General features: G+C 35.0%; 1 protein-coding gene across 1 annotated transcript in view; it reads right to left on the minus strand.

The window, feature by feature from the left end:
• Nucleotides 1-6701: 6701 nt before the first annotated feature.
• Nucleotides 6702-24367, minus strand: part of LOC132550156 (delta-like protein 1) — a 62952-nt gene continuing 45286 nt past the window's right edge. The window contains exons 3-10 of the mRNA XM_060214170.1: nucleotides 22798-23091; nucleotides 17318-17378; nucleotides 15388-15642; nucleotides 11634-11694; nucleotides 10343-10473; nucleotides 9624-9787; nucleotides 8864-9077; nucleotides 6702-8575 (exon numbers count right to left, since the gene is read on the minus strand). Of these exons, the coding sequence (XP_060070153.1) occupies nucleotides 7992-8575; nucleotides 8864-9077; nucleotides 9624-9787; nucleotides 10343-10473; nucleotides 11634-11694; nucleotides 15388-15642; nucleotides 17318-17378; nucleotides 22798-23091 (1764 nt within the window). The 3' untranslated portion in view covers nucleotides 6702-7991. The remainder of the gene's footprint in view (nucleotides 8576-8863; nucleotides 9078-9623; nucleotides 9788-10342; nucleotides 10474-11633; nucleotides 11695-15387; nucleotides 15643-17317; nucleotides 17379-22797; nucleotides 23092-24367) is intronic.

Below are 24367 nucleotides of genomic sequence, written 5' to 3' on the forward strand. Positions count from 1 at the left end.
TTTATACATAATTATTTATCTATAACCATGCAGGAAATGATGAATATGAGTTCAACAATATTTCTATATAGATTGCGCATATCAAAGCATATTTATTCATCATAAACCCGTATAGCAATGGAGCTACACAAAGGTCTCATTATTAATCTTGAGATTATAAATATGCAAATGTTTGTATTTGTTATTATTCTGAAAAACAGCTAAAAATTGTTCATGATGGCTTACATGGTTATAAGTTCAGGTCATTGTCTTACGTGAATCAACCACATTTTGATTAACACCTCGTGTTCTAGAAAGTTTAGTGCCTTCATCTACCAGGTAGTCCAATACAGTAACGATATCAAGAGAGATCTAGATTGATCACAATTCTATTTTGTTACCAGTTTAGTATTTCATATTATCTCATATGTATATTTAACATAGTTGTAGTAACATTTGGAGGAAGTTTATGTAACTGAAGGTTCTCATTATTTTTACTGTGTATTCATAATTTCCCTGCTCCTTACGAATTGTGTCGTCACAATATGGAATAAGAATGTATCCAAATAAGGGTTTATAACTGTCGTAAAAATAAATGATTAACAGTATTTTAAGAAATTTAACATTCTACTTGATAAAGACCAAACAATCCGTATTAAATGGAACCCCTGGTAAGCTACTTAACAACATTGAAACACGACATATGAAAATTGATATTGACTCCAAATTATAATCTCACAGAGTGTAAACCCATCCTGGCAGATCGGATTTCAAGGACTAGTTTCCAATATCTTGATTTCTGATATAGATATCATGTAGATCCGAATATAGGCCTTTGTGATGCTCAAAGGCTTCTCTAGTGGTTTCGCTTTGTAATGTTTCGTGGTAGTAATGAATGACCAGATTTTATTGACGAATGTTGTCAATGATACAGACAGAGACCCACAGTCAAATCTTAAATCAGATCTGAATCGTGATATCAAAAAATTACATATAATGGTGGGAGATTGTGCAAAAGAAAAACACCTTTTACTACAAATTAAGACTTACATACAGAGGGTCTAACAATTTATAAAACTGTATCACACAACTGTATCGTCCTTCTAGGATGTTACATCATACAACTGTTTCGCCCTTCTAGGGCTCGTCTCGTCAGTGATGGTAAGGGAGTTAATTACAACAAAAGATATTCAACTACCGAAACGTGTGTTCCAGCTATTGTGGAACATTTAGGTTCGGTATGATGTTGTTTGATGAAATTCAAACTTGTAGTAGAAAATTCTAGAGTAGAGAGTAATAACAGCGAACACATCAAAGAAGATGAACTTGAAATCCTCTCAAAGATATTACGCACAAATTATGAGGAAGGTTTAAGGTCACATACAGAAATATTCTATCTCTTTGTGTAGTATGAAGCTAGATGTTCGTTACTGTCCGTTGTTTTATGCCTTGTTCTCGTTTGAAAGCATGACATTACTTTTTCTGAACTGACCAATATTTACATGGCGGGTGTCGTCGTTGAAGCAGAAGACGCTTACTCTTCCGGAACACTCGGTCTTATTCTCCTTTTACTTTCCCAGGAGTTTCCGTGTAAGTATTTCATTAATTCATATTTTCTCCTAGCTATTGAATTTGAGTTTTGACAATGATTATGTTGACACATTCGTACTTGTTGCTTTTATCGTAACTATAAGGCCGAACTGTTTTGACAATGATTATGTTGACACCTTCGTACTTGTTGCTTTTATCGTAACTATAAGGCCGAACTGTTTTGACAATGATTATGTTGACACCTTCGTACTTGTTGCTTTTATCGTAACTATAAGACCGAACTGTTTTGACAATAATTATGTTGATACAATCGTACTTGTTGCTTTTATCGTAACTATAAGGCCGAACTGTTTTGACAATGATTATGTTGACACCTTCGTACTTGTTGCTTTTATCGTACCTCTAAGGCCGAACTGTTTTGACAATGATTATGTTGACACATTCGTACTTGTTGCTTTTATCGTAACTATAAGTCCGAACTGTGAAAACTTCTAACACCTTTTAACAGAACGTTTTAAGAATAGAATTTCTTACTTTTAAGACCTAAACGTTAATATATAGACTACGTATGGTCGTGGAGTGGATTCATCGATAGCAATAAAATTATATGAACTCGAAAGCTTCCAACAAAAATTTTCGACATATCCGATCTTTATAAATACATCACAGATATCGTATGGATAAACTTCATTTGTATCATCTACGTTATTCACATTATGTAATTAATTAATAATATCTGAGGATTTATCTATCTATTTATTATATTTAGTCATAATTGTATAATTAGCAGATATTTCATTATGCTATATACATGTGATAAACATTTTGCTGAACGTAAACAATAATTGCTTTAATTAACTCACACTTATATAAGTCGCCACGCATGCACAAATACACTTTAACGATTTTGTTTACATGTTGGTATCATCTAGTTTAGTCATTTGCTTTATTTACAGTTAATTGAAATATTCTCATAAAATGTTGTTTTATACATGATTAAATCGATCTCGACGTAACTATATCTTTTTCGATTAAACATTTTGGGCTCCATTGCTTTAATCTGTTGATGTAGATTTATTCAATTCCAGCCGAGAACCTAGAAATGAGAAGTTAATTCATAATCATCGGCATTAATTGATGCCATATTGATTCCAATAGAGGGACTGACAGTAAGCACTTTGTGGCCTCATAGAAAATTTGAGAAGCAGCTGCTCGTCAATGCTGTTAATCTACGTCGGCAAACTCACATAAACGAATGTAAAAATGAAACTGTGGTTTTGTTTACATGAGAGGATAACATTAAATTTACCAGAACCACGTTCAATTAGTTTTGGGTCGAAAATGTTGTGAATGTAAAATCATTCCGCTATTGTTAAGTATATTTTAATGCTTAATTTCAAAACTTGTATCATTCAAAATACATGCAACTTTTCGGCTTTCGGCTGGAAGTTAATTGCCTCGCGTATTTTATCAAGTGCCACGCGCAGGTGCAATACCAGTATTTTTTGCTATTTAGTTAAAAAGACATTGTCTTTTAGTCCGAAATTAATCATATTTACTTAATACCGAAAGCAGAGTCTGTTTTAAATGAATTTGAAAGGCAAGTGATAACAAACTTATAATTAATATGGAAGTAAGTACGTTTAGAAATCAGTGTAAAAGTTATATTATAAGGATCGGTGATTGATATGGTAATGTTTTCGTTCTCTTTGAGAACCAATATAAAAACATTCACAGTATCATAACAGAAATACACAGAAAAAGTTCAAATCTGAATACAAGCCTAATACAACAAAGAACAAAAATTAAAATAGTCCTTAACATACCAATATCCAGGCGATAGTACAGAGCAGAAGTGTCAGATACCGGGGTATGCAGCTTCCGAAGTATTCTGTTGAACAACTGGCATTTTATACTTGGCGCCAAGCCACTGGAGATGAATCCTTTACAGCCAGGTGTAGCGAAACACCTGATGCTGCACTCTAGCTTAGATCTCGTGGCCATATCAACCAAAAGACCGGAATCCGAACCAGATCCTTCTGTTTCCTGTGCCACTTGTATGTTTTGAGAGAAAGAATTGTAAGAAGCTTCGGCATTTATTGTACGCAGTATAACAGCCATCAAGGGTAAAAGACAGATCCATGATTTCACTTTCACCTGTTGTATAGACGTACACGCAAGTATCGCTGCCATAATGGTCGACTATATTCTCTATTTTACAAACATGTAAATCTGACAATTAGAGTGAAATTAGATAATGTTTGAAATACTATAAGCGCACGTACATTAATATCAGTATTTGTGAATATCAAATTTGTTATCCAATAAAATGTTTGTATGAGCAGTATATGTAGAAACACAGCTTCAACAATAATGATAAGACTTGTTAACTATTTTATACCATATATGTGTACGCCAAAATACCGAACCATTTCCGGTACTTGCAAACAAATATCTCTTGACTATCTCTGTACTGTATTTCAGTCTCATACAAAACATACCATGTGGTCGCCCTGGACTAAAGTCTTAAGTGGGTAGAGTAGCTAGTTAGATAGGATATTTATGTTCAAATTGTAGCAATTTCTATAGACCAACCACGAGTAGCAAGTTGAATGGGGTCGTTATCAATCGAAGTAATAAACATACGAAAAGTATCATAGTTTGTTCAGAATGGACGGAGGAAACCTTTTCCGTTCTAGTGTCTTTGAGTATTCATAGGATAAGTCTATTATGCTGGGTGATTGATCGTCATTTCACTATACGATTGAATAAAATTACTACTTCCGGTAAAAGATTGACTGAAATTATCACTTCCGGCGATTATCGTATACGACACCTGAAATACTGGGTACGAAATTGAACCAATAACAGGAATATTGAGATTACAATCGCAACTTAATTGTAGTATTGGATTGGCGTGCTATCGTCTTTAAAGCTGACAAATCTAATTACCTCTCTGTTATTTAACGATGCATAAACCTATCTTGTATTCAGTACATGGATTGAACAGATTCTGTATAGCGGTTTTCTGCATCGGCGATGGGATTGCGATGATAGCCAAAGAATCTGGGCGCCTTTAGTATGACGCACGTGTACTCTTTGACAAGTATTATGGGATAGAAAAATAACGTATACATTAAGAAACATTGAAATGAAAAGATAATATTCAGGATCCATCATGTTGCCTACTTAAGCTTTCAATAGCCTTTCATGCTTTCATTAATCCATTACTGATCAGAGAGAGGAAAGCGGGAGGGGGATTATTTTTAAAAATCCATATAAAGATGTAAAAAAAACAGTGTTTCACATTATTTATTAATCGTATGAAAATGAATTGGAAACACTATGATTTTTGAAAGTCATGTTTTAATTTATATTGAGTTCAAATATGGTAACTGTAGCATTAAAAACATCACTCCTTCATACAAACTGGAAGCTTGCGTTTAATTAAGTCTCTCGTTTTAAAGGTTCATTTTGAATGATAAGAAAAGCAGAACAAATAGGAAAGCAGTTAATCACGTATTCCTGAGTTGCTTCATATCCTGCATTAACAACATTTGTAGTCGTTAACCATTTCCTACTCGCCAAATATGAACCACGGGAACTGGAGCGTTCTTTTTATCGCTTATTTTCAAGTCACATTTATACAATTTTCATTACATGTATTTGCAATCTCGTATATTTATTGGCATGTACAATTTACAACGTGTATCCGCAATAGGCAATTAATGCACCAAAACAGGAAAACTAATTCATTAAAGCGACAACTTACCATAAAATACTACCAATGTAGGATAATTTGCGGGAAAACAAAACAAAGCGAACAAGTTGTCCTCTGTGGGCCTTGTCAAACGGAAGGAATAAATATCACTTTATTTTCAGAAACAATTTACAATAGGAATCTAAGAATTTACACAATATTGTGACCTGCCAAGAGGTCGCTTGTTGCGCACTACATGCTAACAACATTTTCAAGACACGGCATTTGAAATGAAAATAATATCTTTTATTTGTGTATAATCACACAATTTTAATAATATTTATCATTATTATTATTATTTTGTAGATAGTTTTAGTCGGCATAATATATTGGTATTTTTCAACCTTTTGTTTTGGTCCTTAAACCCCGAATAATTTGTACTGCATGGCGAAGTTGATTCGATATTAAATGGCCTGTTGCCATTATCACGATTTTCGTGCATGAATTCGTTACAAATGAGTTTTAAAATATGTGAAGCTGGACTTTTGTTCATGAGCCTACGTGTAAACCTTTCTTTTGTTCATAATTTGCCCTAGTTTAGTTATCAATGTTTAGTAAAAATTATGATTATGTTGACGGGTTGTTATTTTCTTGTTTTGTTGTAGTCAATATCACCATATGTCAATCTATTTCAGTATTGGTATCAATTAACTATATCTATCATTCATCCAGTTATGATGAGATGCTACCATTTTAAGTGATTATCCGTTCAAATAACATTCGCCTTGTAATGTTTATTAATTCATTTAATAGTTATTTCCTACTGCTTCTAATCATCAACAAACAATGCCACTTTCTAGTTCTAATTTCTGTCAGTATATCTACAATATCAATATGTTTCAGAGCTTCAATGTACCACATTTAATTAGATGTTTAACCTCTTTACCCAAATATGGCTATTTCCGAAAAAGGTGTTTTCTAATTGATGAGATATATTTAATTTTCACATTCAATATCTATTTGGTGGATCTAGGTATATGCTAGATATTGTGTAGCACAATCTATTTGAGAACATGATATTACAGGGCTTTCTGTTAAAGATAAACCTACTGAATTGGAAGTCTCCTCACGCTTCTTTTCCGATGTGTCGTCTTACAACCTAATACATTCTCCATTGAAAGCCTCCGGTTTTATTAATTTAGATAACGTAACATGACAACATTATCTTGTTGTTTATCAATATCATAACAATATTATCATTATTATTAGTAAACAAATGTAATTAGATTTGGTATGCTACAGGTGTTCGTCACCTGCGTGTCAAGTGTACAAACGAGTAAAAAAAACAACAATTAACGAATCCATTATTGGCTTATTGATAAGCCATGGGTTTCAGAACATGTTTGCTTGAAGGAAAAAGTCTGTAATTGTGCATTAAAAATAAACAAAATTTGATCAAAAACATGGTTTATTCACAATTGTAAATCAACAACAGAATAACGTCATAAATAAAACATTTATTTCTGAGAATAACGTTTCATCAACACATCGTAAATAGTTACGACCATTGACGCTTAGTAAATAGCGTCTGCATCGTAAGGTTAGTGTTAGTTAAGCTACCTACAGTTCATGACCACAGTTACAAGAATGTAGCTTGGTTTATATTTAGTAAAACATCAGCAACTTTAGAGTTACATGTGTAGCTCCATGTCATTATGGTTGATTAAGATTTACTGTGTTATTGGAGTTAATTCCTTTTCAATGAGTTTTGAACACTTGATATTGATGTTTTATGGGGGTGTTTTAGCTATGGTTGCCCGGAAATAAGCCGATTTATAGACTGAATGATGTCATGACATCTGAGGGTACCAAACCCTTCGACTTTCCCTGTAACCATGGCCACCAATGTTTATTTTACCGAAATAAAATCGAGAAAAAATTCAAGCACGTAAAACTAGGTTTGTTGAATTTAAAAATATATATAGTCAACATTTAGTTCTCATGACGGATACTAATGATGTACGGTTTTGTAGATTAAAATTCTGGTTCTAGGCAGTTTTCGTACGTAATTCCCCGATACAACGCATGTCTTTGGAACACTCGTCAAATCACCGTATCACGTGGTTCTTGTTCTCCAAATTGTATCGACTCAATGTCTTTCACATGTCACTTCCACGATGGCTCGTCTGCCATTCACGGCGAAAATGGAAGGGTGACAACTGTGATGGAATATGATTAAAAGTTAACGCTAAGCATTGATCCGGAGTTCCCACGTGGGGGAGGGGGGATAATGTAACATAGGTCATTATTTAAATGTCTCCACTAACCCGGAACCTCTGTCTTACTATTCTAACCCTCAACCTATCGAGCTAAAAGAAATCTCTCTAGCCGAGCGGCATATTGTTGCTTGTATTTTACAAGGTTACATTCCTTTAAGGGTTTCAAAACTACAAAACAGTTCATTTTTAACAGTCTGACGTGTTGACATGTTCTGCAATGTAAGATCTGTTTTTTATGTAAAACAGGAGCAAAAATAGACTTACGAAACAGCTGACACGCCTGTTTTGTATCGTAGGGAAATCATTCATGTTGTTAATGACGTCATACTTGAGTCACAGTAGTGGTGTTTAGAGTTATCCTTTTATCCAAGAACACTTTGATATTTCTACTCTCTATAAAGTCTTAATTTTTTTCTGTAAAATCAAATTCTTTGAAAGCAGGTACAGCAAATATCTTCATAAAATTAGATTATTAAAAAAATTTAAAGTGTTAATAGTTTACCAAAATATGTTATTATAAGCGTTGTTCCCGTTGTTGTGTAGATCGTGAGATGAAGAATGTATCCTCTGTTTACGTAACCCATATCTCGGTCTCTGTCCCCCAGAGTCGGGTGTGTTGCTGATTGGTCGGATTGAAGAAGAGGAACCTCACACTGCCGTCCCTTGTAGTGAATGCCACATACACATTTGGTGGAATTCTCAAAATGTTTACAAATACCGCCATTTTTACAAACAATATTTTCACATGAGTCACGTTTGTGTTCACAATAATCACCGGAATATCCATCCGTACATTCACATTTAAAATTTGATGATGTCACTTTACAAGATCCGCCATTTTGACATTGATGATCAACACAAAGATCTATAGTGTTTCTACAGTCATATCCAGAATAATTGTCTCCACAAGCACATACAGGAAGTTTACTTGAACTATCTAGGAAACACGTGCCACCATTGTGACAAATGTAGTCGTCACAGAGATCGACAGTTATATCACAGTTATCTCCCTTATAACCCTCTTCACATAAGCACGTATAGGAACTGCTTTTATTGAAACATTTCCCTGAAAATGACACAACAGAAAATGTAAATAAATAAATGTATTAAACATTTGAAAATTATTAAGCATCTTCTGTGTCCATTTCATTATCATATACATTTGTATATAAATGTATGCTAGCTTTCTTTTACCCGCGATTATGATATTATTTCACGTTAATTATAAGAAATGTTTTCGTCCAGAACAGTAGCCGTTCTAATTGTAACTATTCATATATATCACAATAAGTCTTATTTTACCTATAACAGATGAAATTGTGATCGAAAATTGAATGATTTTTTTCTAACTCACCATTTTTACAAGGAACAGCGTCACATGGGTTTTTATACGTTTCACACCTCTTTCCGATAAACGGTGCCACGCAATCACACGTAGCGCCGAAATCCTTCATTATACACGTGCCGTTATTTCTGCACTCAATCTCTAGACATGTGGGGACAGGAATCTCACATCTTACTCCGTGATACCCTGGTGGACACGTACATATCGGCCCACGTTCTTCGTCCTGGAGTAAAACAGAGCATTAAGTGGAAGTGAAAAATGTTTCATATTAAGTTTGAAAAAAAAGTTATTTCAATTATAGTGACAACATGTTCGTCAAAACAAAAGCAAGAATTCAGTTACGTATAAACAAGCTTAACACACTGAATAAATAAACATTGCACACGTATCAAGGAAGACCATTTGTAAGGTCATAAAAGACACCAAAAGCAGTGATAATAGACGCCGCAAAATATTTTCACCATTGGTACCAGCAGTCTTCCGTACAATAACTTTTCTGTTAAAACATTTTGCAGTTTCATCCTTATACGCTTAAATAGTAAAACCATTTTATTTTGATTTAACCTAGGATCGAAGGATTGAATGATAAAAGGGAAACTTCTATCTTATATATATTCTAAACATATCCTTTTATAACTTTAGACACTGTGCAAGCTTTCATACATTTCGCTTTCGTCACCATATTTTCTTTAAACATAAAGACGCGTCATTGGTCAATCTATGGCACACCGCGAGTAACAACAACACACATTGGTTGTTAGATACCAACCTGGCAGAGACCATCATTTTCACAGAATCCTGGGTAACATAGCGGGTTTTCACAGTGAATTCCAGTAAAGTTGTGATGACATAAGCATGTGTAGTTAGATTGTAAATTAAAAATACAAGTTCCTCCGTTCAAACACGGCTGGGTCTTCATACAAAAATTCGTGTCTGGAAATATGTGAAAAAGAAACAAATGTTCATGAAAGTTTTCCTCTTATGCTTAACAATACGTGTTTTTAGACAGCCATCTCTACACTTGGACTGGGTTGGATGATACAACGAAAAACAAATCTTACCTGCCATAACGTCATATACAAAGACAACACATTTCAAAACACGTGATATCATACAAAAAAAAAATACCTTATGAATATAGATCTATGTTATTATGCTCCGCATATGAAGGCGATATCAACGATAATTCCAATGTATTTTTCTAAAAATCCATCTCATCTCTAAATCTACATACTAGAATCTAATCTGTGTTTGGACAATGGCGAGTGTTTAAAGGACATGAAAAGTAGGAATTTATTTCTAACCTAAGTAGGTAATATGGCTTAAACAGACTTAAAATTTTACCGTTTTACCTGTGTTTTACATTTTGTACGAAATAAACTTGATCCATGTAAATTATGGCTAGTATCACATCAATCAAACAGATATAAAGGCTGATAGTTTCCCGTTCTTCGTTAAAACAAATATGTTCAAGGTTTTGGTACTTACCAATGTTACAATACTCTCCCCGCCATCCACCCAGACAAATACATTGCGAGGGCTGTAAACAATATCCGTTCATACATTTAGGATGGGTTAGACACTGGTCACAGGACTCGCCAGTCCATCCCATAATGCAGCTGTTGTGAAAATAAACGTAATTATTACCTGATGTTCATAACATATATTTATTTTTCAAAACATAGATATTTACAGACATTATAGCTACCTTGCTTTCACCAGGGCTATAATTTTGATAAAGAATTCTGGGTAACTATGTTTTGTATACAGATTCAAACGGAAGTATCTAAACAGAGCTGTAAGTTATTGTAAACTTATTAATCTACCGTGGGTATATATTTTCGTTGATATCGTAGGTAAGACCCACGAATACATATGTCCTCGTACTTAAAAACAGTTAAAACTGACAAGCAATTCAGTATTGTTGGGTATCGTGAGTGCAGAATTTTCCACGAAATCAAATTACAACGAAATCCTGTATTTATTTATCGCGAAATTTAAAGTCCCACGAAAATATATGTTTTAATAGCAATGCATACGTACTCGTACATGATATCGTGGATACATTTGTCATAAAAAAAATTAAGCGTCAAGTAGATACAAATTGATTTAAGATCTTCTCCGCGAATTAGACAGGGTATGTGTATAGAATAAGCTATTTTTCCAAACGTGTCTTTGGAAACCAAAAATATACCATGGGAAATATGTAATGACTCAAATAAATCCATTTCAAGTGAGACCCAGGATGCGTCTACTACTATGAAGTCGTAAATTTTCGCTGAATATTACTTTTCTTTGATGTGTATCCATGAATAATGAACTGCTCAAAGTAGATATGCAGTTTCTTTTTACTTGGTTTCGTGTTAACTATTTGTCTACGAAAGCAAATGTCCATAAATCAGTTCTTAACTGTTTCAAACAAAGTGTAACATTTGATAATTACCGTATAAACAGAAAAAAATTTCATCCAGTCCGTTCTCTCAAATTTAAATTCGAAGGTAAAAACGATATATTAATTGCAATACAACATAGTAAACTGGAGTTATTTCCCTTATGCTGTAGTTTGGCAAATTAAATCTGCCGATAGAAACAGAATGAATGTGACCCTCCCTGCGAGTGCTCTTACATCTGTCATCAATGTAAACTCCTTAAGACAATTCCGGCGTCTGAGCAAACGCTAGATGTTTCAAATGATATCTATTGTTGACTCTGCAAATTCCACGCTAACATATCAAAACCAAAATCCCACACAGTTGAATGCTCAAGTCTTAACGCTTACCGACAGGTGAAGGGTTCCTCGCATATCCCATTTGTCTTGTTGCACGTGTCGAGACAAAGAGCTGAAAATAAGAACAATGTTTCAATATAGAGAGTACAGAAAGTTACACAGTTTTTTTTATCTATTCCGAAGTTCACAGACACCAAAATAACGAAAATATTCAGTTTGCCGGCCTGAAAAATACCCGAATAAAACAGTCTATTGTTTCCCTCCTTAGTATACCATATAACAAAACGAACTTTAAAAAATCAATATTTCTCATATCTCATTTATCCCTTGGTGAACACAAAATTCCAATATCTATTCTTATGAGATTCGTAAAAGAAATATCTCAAACGGACTTCAATTCGCGGAGGTATTTTAAAACGCGCGGAATTCATAACGTTATATCCACACGCGCCCGTGAGCGACTCCTTACTATTGTCTGTTGATAATACTGTAACTGTACAATTTTTAACTTCTTACTTTGGATTGTCATTTAAAGGTGAATTAGCGCAACAATGGATTTGCATACCAACAATAATGTATTATTGTCGATGTAGTTTTTTTATTAAATGATTTATTTTGTGTAAATCTGACTGATGACGTCGAATGGCCATGCGGAAACCCTTGGAAAAATATTTTCCATTTTTCTTTGATTGTCGCAATTATGAAACCGCAGAGACCTTTGTTTTTCCTTATACCAGAAAATGAAGCTTTTGTTTTTTCATTTAATCTTACTTCTTTCTGAAAATGAAAATCTGCCGGTAGACACAAATGTAATGATATTTTAAAATGTGCAGAATTTCCTTAAATCTACCACAAAAAAATCAGATTACAATAAGTCTGATTTCTTTCCTTAGTTTGTAGGTCAATGTCACTTTTCAGTATGTTTCTAGATTTACGACCTCTTTGTTTGCCAAATACTGTAGATGTTATTTGTTTTGGCAGAGGGCTTAAATAATGTTGTAATAACTTGTGTCCGATGGTTGCTGATGATTATGACAATAAAATATGTCTGAATCAGTATTTTCTACATATCAATATATATATATATATATATATATATATATTGATATGTAGAAAATATATGTATATATATATAACAACTGCGATTAGCTGAATCCAAATCTTAACGCATTCAGCGGGAAACACAAAGTTATGTACGTTCACAGCAATATTTACTGCCCAACGGAAGCTGTTTTATGTACAGAATATTTAGTAATCACAGTAGGTAGGCTCTCACAAGGAATAGCAATCACGGAAAGCAGTGTAACGGAGATGATTAAGGCATGAACATGGTTAACGATGTTAACACTGCCGGTGATCAATAACAGTTTATCCGGGTTAATTGTGTATAGAGCAGGGGAGACAATCACCAATCGACCTCTCGTCATCCTCTATGTACAGATAATGGTATATATATCAAACTCAACGATTACTAGAATTTACATTCTGCAGCAAGATTCTACTGACAGGAGTCTTAAGATGTACAAAATGAATGTAACAAAAATACCCCCGTCCTCTTTATGACGACAGTGACACAGTGACATCACAATCATGATAGCTTCCTAGGCCTAAACAAGTTACAATCTGAACAAAACTTTTCCATTGTAATTTAAGACGAATGATTTGGATCAACGATAGACACACAAATGATATTATATATATTACTACTAGAATATCTACACTATCCTTCCAGGTTTAAACAATAGTTTAACCCATCATTGAACACTGTGGTCTTTAGCCATTGAATTTAACACTGTAACATACACTATCTCGTGTAATTCATTTTCAGAACAAACGATACTTGATGTTGTCTGTTGAACGTCTAGCAAGAAACACACATATGGTATAGGCGTGGACACATTGTTTATAGTGTATTTTCCTTGAAGTAGAACTGTTTATAGATTGTCCAAGTTCTCCCGTTTACAACCTAGGTCTGGAGTGTCTTGATAAACCCTACCTCCTTGGAATAAATATTATTGTGTTTTATATGTATATAGGTTTTCTCGTACCATCCAGTAAAGTAAAATACAGCTTTTCATAACGCGAAGCAAATCTGAGTTAAACTGATAAATGTAAAAATCTAACAGTTTAATATATCGGTATCAGGAAAACAATAAAAAAGTTTGAGAAAGAAATAAAAACGATTATATCGTCAACAAACACAAAACATGTTTATCTTGTGTAGTCATTGTGATGGCGTAAACTCATATCACGTCACACAATTCGTGTACTGAAGGCGTTTATTTCAAAGCGATAAAATATCAACACTTCTGATAAATGTGCTCTATTTAAAACACTAAGCAATGTTTTAGCTAGGTGTTGATTCTAATAATATTGACCACATGATTCACTACTTCCTACCTAGTGCAAGGTATACCTCGAATCATGGGAGAATCGTCGTGAATGCTGTTTGCCGTCGGCATGGTAATGTTACCAAGCTAGGTCCCTTATGCCCAAACAGTTTGTAAGAGAACCAAACACCAGAAAGCTAGTGTTTGGTCTACACCGCCGGTACATTCAGAAAAAACTTGACCCAACATATTGCTTCAATGAGAGATTAACTGTTCACACACTCAACCTTTGACCTCCCCAACGATTACGTGCAGACATTCCTGTCTACCCTCTAAAGAATGCCTATTGCATGCTGTAAATTCTCCCATTGTATAATTGATATCAAACACAAGGCCGAAGTTGACATCTGTTCCCGGTTCGTTCGAGACACAATCGATGACGGCATACGAAGGAGAAGAACGTAGCAGGATATTGAGGTTAGATTGAAAAAAAAAAGAAATTGCGTTTCTTATATCATCTTTTACATAAGTTACATGAAAAGTACTGGTCAGTATAACTGTACACTCTAGTCGCAATTTTATTCTAAAAAGATATATAAGCTTGACAAAAAGCGTTAAGAGTATGGCATACTATCCACTGTTATATCAGATATTGGGTTGAGTTTGTGTTCCTATTCAAAATGTACCAGACTTTTTAGTATGTTTCCCAATACCTCGAGTGTTAGGAATAATTATGAGACAAAAACTAAAAGTTTAATTCCTGACGCGGTTTTAGGAACACCACCGAAACAAATCAGAAAAAATTGTGTACGAGCGTCCGACAAAGATGAAGCAGTAAACAGCAGCGCCCATTGTTTTATTTTGCATTCTAACAAAAGTCAGTATTAGACAAGCAAAAAAAACATAAATGAATATAAAGCGAGAAAAAATACAAGCAGTCAAGCTATCTGCCGATATTAGGACGAATGGTTCTTGTCTTAAATAGTTGTGAAATACATTCGGAGCATGTAGATTCAAAATTGTACACAAGGCTTATTAACGAAAAACTGCACCATACAAATGTTTCGTCCTTCTAGGACTTGTTAGTTATGCTAAAGACTTCAATTTTGTAACCTACATGTAAGACACGAATACAAAAAATCCACGACCGACAGACATGTAAAGAAAATTAAATCCACATAGAAACGTGTTTTCGTCCTATAATTTAATAGACTTCGTAATGGCCATATACATGTACACATTTTTCTGATAATTAGTGTAGAACCTTAGGTAACTGTTTGAATGAATGAAAGCAGTATGTAGGTTATGAAAAACCAATGTATAGTGAAGTTCGCTAATCCTTTCAGCGAAAACGTTACGAAAACATGAAAGAGATAACTGATTTGATAAAATCGATATGGTTTCTTAACACGACCAATTTACAATACAGTTTTGTTCATTAAACAAGTCTAAAATCCTTCATAAATGACCTTTACCTCGCTGACAATGTTCTCCTTCCCATCCTGGCAGGCAGGTTTTTGTACCGTTTTCATCACAAAGGTAATGTCCGAGGTTGTCGTTCCTGGGTCTGCATATGACGTTACATTCAGGGCCATAATAGTTTTCATCGCAAAGGACCCGGAAGTTGTAGAAAAGGTCAACTGATTCCGATACTTCCGTTTCTTTTTTCCAAACAGTGGGAGGATAAAGTGTGTCGATTACCACGGAACGCAATATTCTTTGGCTTCGATCTGTACGATTAAAATGATTAGAATTAAATATATTGGAATTTTAAACTAGAGAAGGAAAGGTCTTCATATTATGTAGAGAATTATATAAAAAAAATTAACCAGTCTTTACTCGTAACATTTTGGTTTGTTTCCAGGGTCTACTGCACCGTGATTTCTTTGATGCAGGTCTCATTGTAGTATCTGGTGACTACCTTACTGAACAAAATAAAGGAGGACCTCGACATGTTACCCAGAGCAATTGTAGTTTAAAATGTTTTCTTGTTGGGGGCACGACCACCTAAGCAGGGACTAGTCCATTTCTCAGCTCCCCGAGAGACAAAAACAACCACACAGGTAGGAAGTGTTGAACCATGCTCCCCCCTCAGGTCCCTGAGAGACCAACAACCACACAGGTAGGAGGAAGTGTTGAACCATGCTCCCCCCTCAGCTCCCTGAGAGACAAACAACCAAACAGGTAGGAAGCGTTGAACAATGTTCCTCCCTCAGTTCCCCGAGGGACACAAACAACCACACAGGTAGGAAGCGTTGAACAATGTTCCTACCTCAGCTCCCCGAGGGACACAAACAACCACACAGGTAGGAAGCGTTGAACCATGCTCCTCCCTCAGCTTCCTGAGAGACACAAACAACCACACAGGTAGTAAGTGTTGAACCATGTCTCCTACCCCCACCTCCACTCAGCTCCCCAAGAGACACCACACAAACAGCCAGACAGGTAGGAAGTGTTGAACCATGCTCCCCTCTCAGCTCCCTGAGAGACACAAACAACTACACATGTAGGAAGCGTTGAACCATGCTCCTCCCTCAGCTCCCTGAGAGACACAAACAACCACACAGGTAGTAAGTGTTGAACCATGTCTCCTACCCCTACCTCCACTCAGCTCCCCAAGAGACACCACACAAACAGCCAGACAGGTAGGAAGTGTTGAACCATGCTCCCCCCTCAGCTCCCTGAGAGACACAAACAACCACACAGGTAGGAAGCGTTGAACCATGCTCCCCCTCAGCTCCCCAAAAGACAAACAACCAAACGGGTAGGAAGTGTTGAACCATGCCCCCACCTCCACTCAGCTCCCCAAGAGACACCACACAAACAGCCAGACAGGTAGGAAGCGTTGAACCATGCTCCCCCTCAGCTCCCCGAGGGACACAAACAACCACACAATTAGGAAGCGTTGAACCATGCTCCCCCTCAGAAAAAGCTCCCCGAGGGACCCAAACAACCACACAGGTAGGAAGCGTTGAACCATGCTCCCCCTCAGCTCCGCGAGGGACACAAACAACCACACTGCAGGAAGTGTTGAACCATGCCCCCTACCCCCACCTCCACTCAGCTCCCCAAGAGACACCACACAAACAGCCAGACAGGTAGGAAGCGTTGAACCATGCTCCCCCTCAGCTCCCCGAGGGACACAAACAACCACACTGTAGGAAGTGTTGAACCATGCCCGCTCCCTCCTTACACTCTTTACAGGAATATTAATGCCAACTTCTAATATAATAATATGCAAAGAGACAATACAATAAAATTCAAAAGATTAAGTTAGCATTTCTGCCAATGTGTAAGTGTTGTTAGAATATCTACTGTATCAATAGTGCATATGCTATAACATCCCCTCTACATACATACACAAAGGTATTTGTGGCAGGACAATAATTCTTATAAACAATGTACCTGTGCGTGTTCTGTTGTGGAAGGCATCATGTAAAACATCTATCACCAGTGTAAATGTCCCCTGAAAATACAAAATATCATACATATTCGATAAACAACGCAAATCATCGAATATATACCTCGTTTTACATCGAATATCACATTATATGTTATTGTAGAAACAGTCGTTTTCTATGACGTTTTTGTTTATCATTACAAAACGAACAAACACAAAACACTAAAAAAAACAATTTATATCGTTCTCAAAGGCAACGCATCTAAATAAAAAAAAAAGTTGTCAACCATCAGCTTAGCGTAAATATTTGTCTTGTCGGAAGCCAGACTGTATATAAGAATTTAACGTTTTCTTGTATTACTTGTATTACGGGAATTTAGATTTCGAACAGATACAAATTACTCGGTACATACATACATCATTTCTTAAACCAACATCGTTTTCTGGTATAACGAGAATTAGTGTAAAACTAGGTCATCTTGACTGCTAAGTACATCAGATTTCATCATCGCGACGCAGATAAAAAATCTGGCAGTTTACATACATATATATGACATTAACATGTTAGCAAGTTTGGAAATCCCCTTCAACAGATGTTGTGACATAGGCAATCGTGCCTGGTCGACGTGATGGATAAGATGTTTGAGGAGATACACAGTCTTTACTGTAAGTACGACAATGGGTAAGTTTTCATTATTACGTCAGTGGTATGGCAGTGTTTCATTGATAATCGGCACTAATGCATCCAACACTGCAAAGTGAAAAAAAAATGAAAAAAAGATAAAGGTTATCACATCTAGCTTGCAGTCAGACTGATTACTTAACTTGTAAAGAATGAATGGTTTTTACATTCTTTGCCAATCAAACGTTAACCAGATGTCAGCAGGGCTTTCTAGTCACAATTCCCTTCGTGTGCAATAGTCATTATACCATAATCTCCAGACTATCCTACCTCGACGCGTACTTGATATATGGAAAGTGAAAGTGACCAGATGCTGAATCATGTTGAAGTGACGTTTAAAGAATACCAAACAAACGGCCTGTCTTCACCATTCACTTGTCCTGTCGAAAACCCTTGTTCGTATGTCGACACGATCTGCACGTGCAAAGTTTACAAGCTGGGTTGTAAGTATATGTATAGCATTCTGTGTAAAGTGCTCTGTATAGATTCGTTGCAAAAGGCGTGAACTGCTTTATAGCAAACTCAACGACCTACAAGACGTCAGTCAGACCTATCCGACTTGTCAAGACCAACAGTGCATGTAGGTGCAGGCTGCTGCAAAGACACGTTACTTTTTTGTAAAATATCGTATGAAGGATAAGAAACTGTTGTTGTGTGCATTTACATGCTTTTTCATCAATGATAACACCGTGGAATAAGTTCCCTATGCTAAAAGACATGCCGATTCACCTATTACAAATTGTATGTAAATAAAAGGTGGCACGTACAAAAACAAACAACAAAAAACACGCTTAAGTGACAAAATTTAAATACAAGTAAATCTATGGACATACGCTAGAGGTAAGGTTATAACTAAATATCAAATGACATGATAAGAACAGATACGGAACACATCAGAAGTCACGTATTGTCATTTCCAATTTGAATTATCAGCAATCCACATAAATTTGAGGAGTAAAGCTTGTTTTGATGTGTTTAGATATACCCGTATCTACTATACGACGTTAAACAAGACACATATCGTTCTAAATCAAGTTAACTTCAGAAATCCATTGGCGGTATTCATTATTTTATCTCGATTTAAAGGTAGGATGTTGTACATAAAAGTTGATATGACAACAATGATAATAATCTTTGCTGAAGAAATACAGTTTCGTCAGGAATGTTTGCCTTTTTTCTAAGGTATTTAAATGATACGAATTAAAATATATTTATATGTCTGAAAACGTGAACATTTGTATGAACTTAACTGCCATTATCGGGCTGTTTAAATGACAGAGTATTCTATACACCAAACTACCTAGTGTCTTTTATAACATTATCTAAACCTGATTTTGTATGAGGCCTTGTTTACTTGTATAGCTACTCTGTGTTTCCCGGTTTGTAAACATTGCATCTACATGAAATATAATCATCCGATCATATAAAGTGTTCTCGGAACCGGAAGTTGAACTTTTTCTTTAGTAGTACTATACACATGCTCTGTTGTTTCCATTTGATAATGTCAAGTCTGAGGATAAACACCTACACATTCACATTAATACATCCTCGAGAATAATATTTACATGTCCACCATGCAGCCTTTAAACAAACAGCGATTCAAACTGTTCTTATCAAAACATGTTAATGAATTAAGGCTTTTGGATGCATTTGGGAATACCCATGACTTTATTTGCAAATAAATAAATAGGTTATACTTGTTCCTTAGCAACAAATAACCACAAAATAATTGTCAATGGTAACTGGTTGTAAATAAAATCATCAAGTCACGAACATTTTAAAGATACATTGCAAGATGTGTTTTTTACTCTCTTTTTAAATCAGACAAGTTAATTGATGAAATGATTATATTTCAACTGTTTTGATTGTCGATCATGCTTCTAAACACAATATAGTGATTTTTTTTACTCTGGTACGTTTTGCTATTGCGAAAAACTAACTTCTTTTAATCAATGTGAAGATAGTACCACCCAGCAGTGAATTTTAATAGGCAGCATGTGATCTGTTATCCCTCTGATAAAGATCTTTGCGGGACAGTAATCTGATGGCACACTTCGCTTCACCGCGGTAATATAGAGTGCCGTCATAAATTGTGCATCTAACGAGTTTACGATAGAAATATTGCTTAATAAATGTTTTCATACGTAAGAAGGAAAGTAAGCGTGGCTTCGACAACAATAATAGGTGACGTTAGTTATGGACATTTGTATATAAATACGGCATTATAGATACGATGTGTACCACTGGTACTTAAATTTTATGTCTAGAATGGCTTATGTAAAGTCTGTGCGAATATTATGGCTTTAGGAGGTTATGACAGAGGTTTACACGAGGATGGAGGGGTTGGGAAGAAATGAACGGAAGTGAAAGAGGTTAGGTAATAAGCAGATAATCCGACCAAAACCTCACAGACAAGTCAATAGCGCATAAACGCGGATACTGGTACTTAGAAGTGATTAAGTTTAAAAAGATGGTCTCCCGTCGATCTGATCATTCTAGGATGATTTAATTAGAATCGGTGACTGCCTACAACACTGCCTGATTATTTGTCAATCCGATAAATCATACACGTAAGTACATAACTGATGCGTGTAAGTGAATTGTTCTTTATAGATAAATGAATTTCATCCTTGATTAAACTACTCTAATAAAACAGGGTTTTCAACAGAAAGTTTACAATTCTGCAAGAGTAATAGTCCGGATATATCCGTGGCATTTCTTTTCAATCTAATTAGATTGTTGTAAATCATTATGAGATGTTAATCAACATCTACCTTATGAACATGACCATGCACAGCGTTTACTGTAAAAAACGTATATTTCTGTGGGTATCAATTTTCTAGTTTTTTCCGAAAAAAAATCCACTTAATTTTGTTTAAAAATCAGATTAATAAACTAATTATATTTAATTTAAGAGTTTGTGGACATATAAATTCGTGGATTAAGATAAACCATGAAATCACTAGAAATAAAACTCACAAAAATTGATGTAACTAAAATTAAACTCATTAGCTTTAACCATAACTTACCTCACCTTTTACCAATATCAACTTAAATTAATCTCTCATAAATTTACACCTAGGAAATTATATCGCTTTTTCTTAACCTAAACGGGACGGGACGGGACGTACGGCAGGACGGACGGACGGACGCCTTCAGGAGTACTTGTTGAGAGTAATGATTGGTGTTTTGTTCCTTGACTTGTGGGTTGCAACGTATGATATTTGGAAGACTTCATTTCCATTTATTCCATTGCTTAGAAAGCACATGCGCACTAGAATCTAAGGATGGATCATGGGTGAAATAATCCCATTTTCATTGTCCACAAGAAGCGAAGATGAATGGCTATGGCAACCAAAAACTATTCTCGATTGAGTGCTGGAAAACTTGTGTAACACTAGCACACAGCACCACCCATCACCTATAAAAAGGCAGGCCATGAAACTATTACTTTAAAGGTATGGACGAGGACTGGAAAACGAGTTAGGAACAACCATATTTATTTGATGTCGGCCGATTTCTTCTTCTCTAGCACACCTTTAAGATCATTTACCATGCGTATGTGTTCTAATCAATACTCTCAGTTTACATCATTCTTTAACACTTCTTTAAATAATCAGTATTTTAATCATGCCATTGACGGTATGATGTATTCGACTAGAATAATGAATTTACCTCTGGAATTGGACATATAGAACGAGTATCGATACTGCCTCTCAGCCACAAAGGCGTTGTTTTCCAAGGAATTACAAATTTGTGTAAACAGCGACGAGATTGAAAGTTCTATCACTTTGATTAGGGCATTAGTTACAGATTTTTAAAATACTGAATTACAGTAAATGCGTGCTACCAGAAAATTTCGAAACTCTATTACAACTTTAATCACAACGTTAACAGTTTCAAATACATTAACCTACGTGGAATTTCAATGTTCCTCGATACTCGATTACATATTGTGATTACAGGCATTCCAGTATTTCGACATAGCTAAAAATAGAACCTTATTCCAGGCGGTTTTAATTAATACAAGCTTGCCACATGTGTGAATCTGTTATCCACCTCGAAATCCAGATTCCCACACATCACGATCGGATTAGAAGTGTATATCACTACGACTCTTGATTACATTAGTAATCTTATTTAAGCATAAATTCTTTTTATCTCCAGAACTTATAAATTCGGCATTTAGAAATTTAGACATTTCCAATGCTGTGTAAAAATGTTTAAAAGAATATAGAAGAATTGATGAAAAGGAAGTATAAGATTATAGAATAGAAAGTGTCAACACTTTTTCATCAAATTAGAAAATAAGTTCTCATAACACAAATAATAGATGTTATAAGTGTGAGGTTTCGGTGACTACACTGTCACCTTTATCAGAAAAATGACCAGTGTGAAGCGTACTAACACTTACGTCCGTATTGTAAGAGGTGGTAAGGAGTCGACCATGTTTTCGACTGTACTATAATCCCGTGTCTACTAAGGTAGAAAAAGTGTGATGATATGGTAAAACAGTTATCGAATCTAAATACCATTCTTATGTTTATCACGTCACATCGGTTTCTATATGATATACTGCTTCTGTGCCAATTTGACAACCTTTAGAATCACTGACAAGTTATGGAGGAAGAAACAACTGTATGACTTAGTTTAATTTATGATTTGACTATTGTGTATTTAACACCTATATTTGTTTCAAAACGTGCTTTTCTTTTGTTAAGTCTTTTTAGAAACCTTTTCGCATATCTGATTGGTGTAATGTTAAGTGTTACATTGCTTATTTGAAAAATACAGATGACTTACCGGCCAAGCATAGGAAAACGGTATTTTAAGCGGGAAATAATTGAGGACGGCTAGGGCTGTCTCATTTATGGTGTTTCCGCCAAGGACAGGCGTGAATGTATGTCCAAACGGACACGATGGATTGTCAGGTACATCTGTAATGTAATGAAGCAGACAAATCGAGAAAAACGTGCGGCACTCCATTGTACAAGGCGGGCGTTCCTGGTTACCATCGCAACAGTGTCCATTGTCTTTCTGTCCTCGATAGTTATATATAGACATGATTGAAACTTGAAACATCCCCATACTGATCACCTGAAACAGAATAGGAAACAAGTTTTACTTATAAAGCTTATCAAGATATTTAAGATGAACCTTTAAAACAGAACATGAAATATAGTATTGATCAAACAGAACATGAAATACGGTGTTGATCAAACAGAACATGAAATATAGTATTGATCAAACAGAACATGAAATACAGTATTGATCAAACAGAACATGAAATACAGTATTGATCAAACAGAACATGAAATATAGTATTGATCAAACAGAACATGAAATACAGTATTGACCAAACAGAACATGAAATACAGTATTGATCAAACAGAACATGAAATACAGTATTGATCAAACAGAACATGAAATATAGTATTGATCAAACAGAACATGAAATACGGTGTTGATCAAACAGAACATGAAATACAGTATTGACCAAACAGAACATGAAATACAGTATTGATCAAACAGAACATGAAATATAGTATTGACCAAACAGAACATGAAATATAGTATTGACCAAACAGAACATGAAATACAGTATTGACCAAACAGAACATGAAATATAGTATTGATCAAACAGAACATGAAATATAGTATTGATCAAACAGAACATGAAATACGGTGTTGATCAAACAGAACATGAAATACAGTATTGACCAAACAGAACATGAAATATAGTATTGACCAAACAGAACATGAAATACAGTATTGACCAAACAGAACATGAAATACAGTATTGATCAAACAGAACATGAAATACAGTATTGACCAAACAGAACATGAAATACAGTATTGACCAAACAGAACATGAAATACAGTATTGATCAAACACAACATGAAATACAGTATTGATCAAACAGAACATGAAATACAGTATTGATCAAACAGAACATGAAATATAGTAATCAAACAGAACATGAAATATAGTATTGATCAAACAGAACATGAAATACAGTATTGACCAAACAGAACATGAAATACAGTATTGACCAAACAGAACATGAAATACAGTATTGACCAAACAGAACATGAAATACAGTATTGACCAAACAGAACATGAAATACAGTATTGACCAAACAGAACATGAAATATAGTATTGATCAAACAGAACATGAAATACAGTATTGATCAAACAGAACATGAAATACAGTATTGATCAAACAGAACATGAAATATAGTATTGATCAAACAGAACATGAAATACAGTATTGATCAAACAGAACATGAAATACAGTATTGATCAAACAGAACATGAAATACAGTATTGACCAAACAGAACATGAAATATAGTATTGATCAAACAGAACA

The sequence above is a fragment of the Ylistrum balloti genome, unplaced genomic scaffold (assembly GCF_031769215.1).
Source record: "Ylistrum balloti isolate Yb309-2 unplaced genomic scaffold, AGI_CSIRO_Ybal_v1 Utg370106, whole genome shotgun sequence".
NCBI classification, from domain to species: domain Eukaryota; kingdom Metazoa; phylum Mollusca; class Bivalvia; order Pectinida; family Pectinidae; genus Ylistrum; species Ylistrum balloti.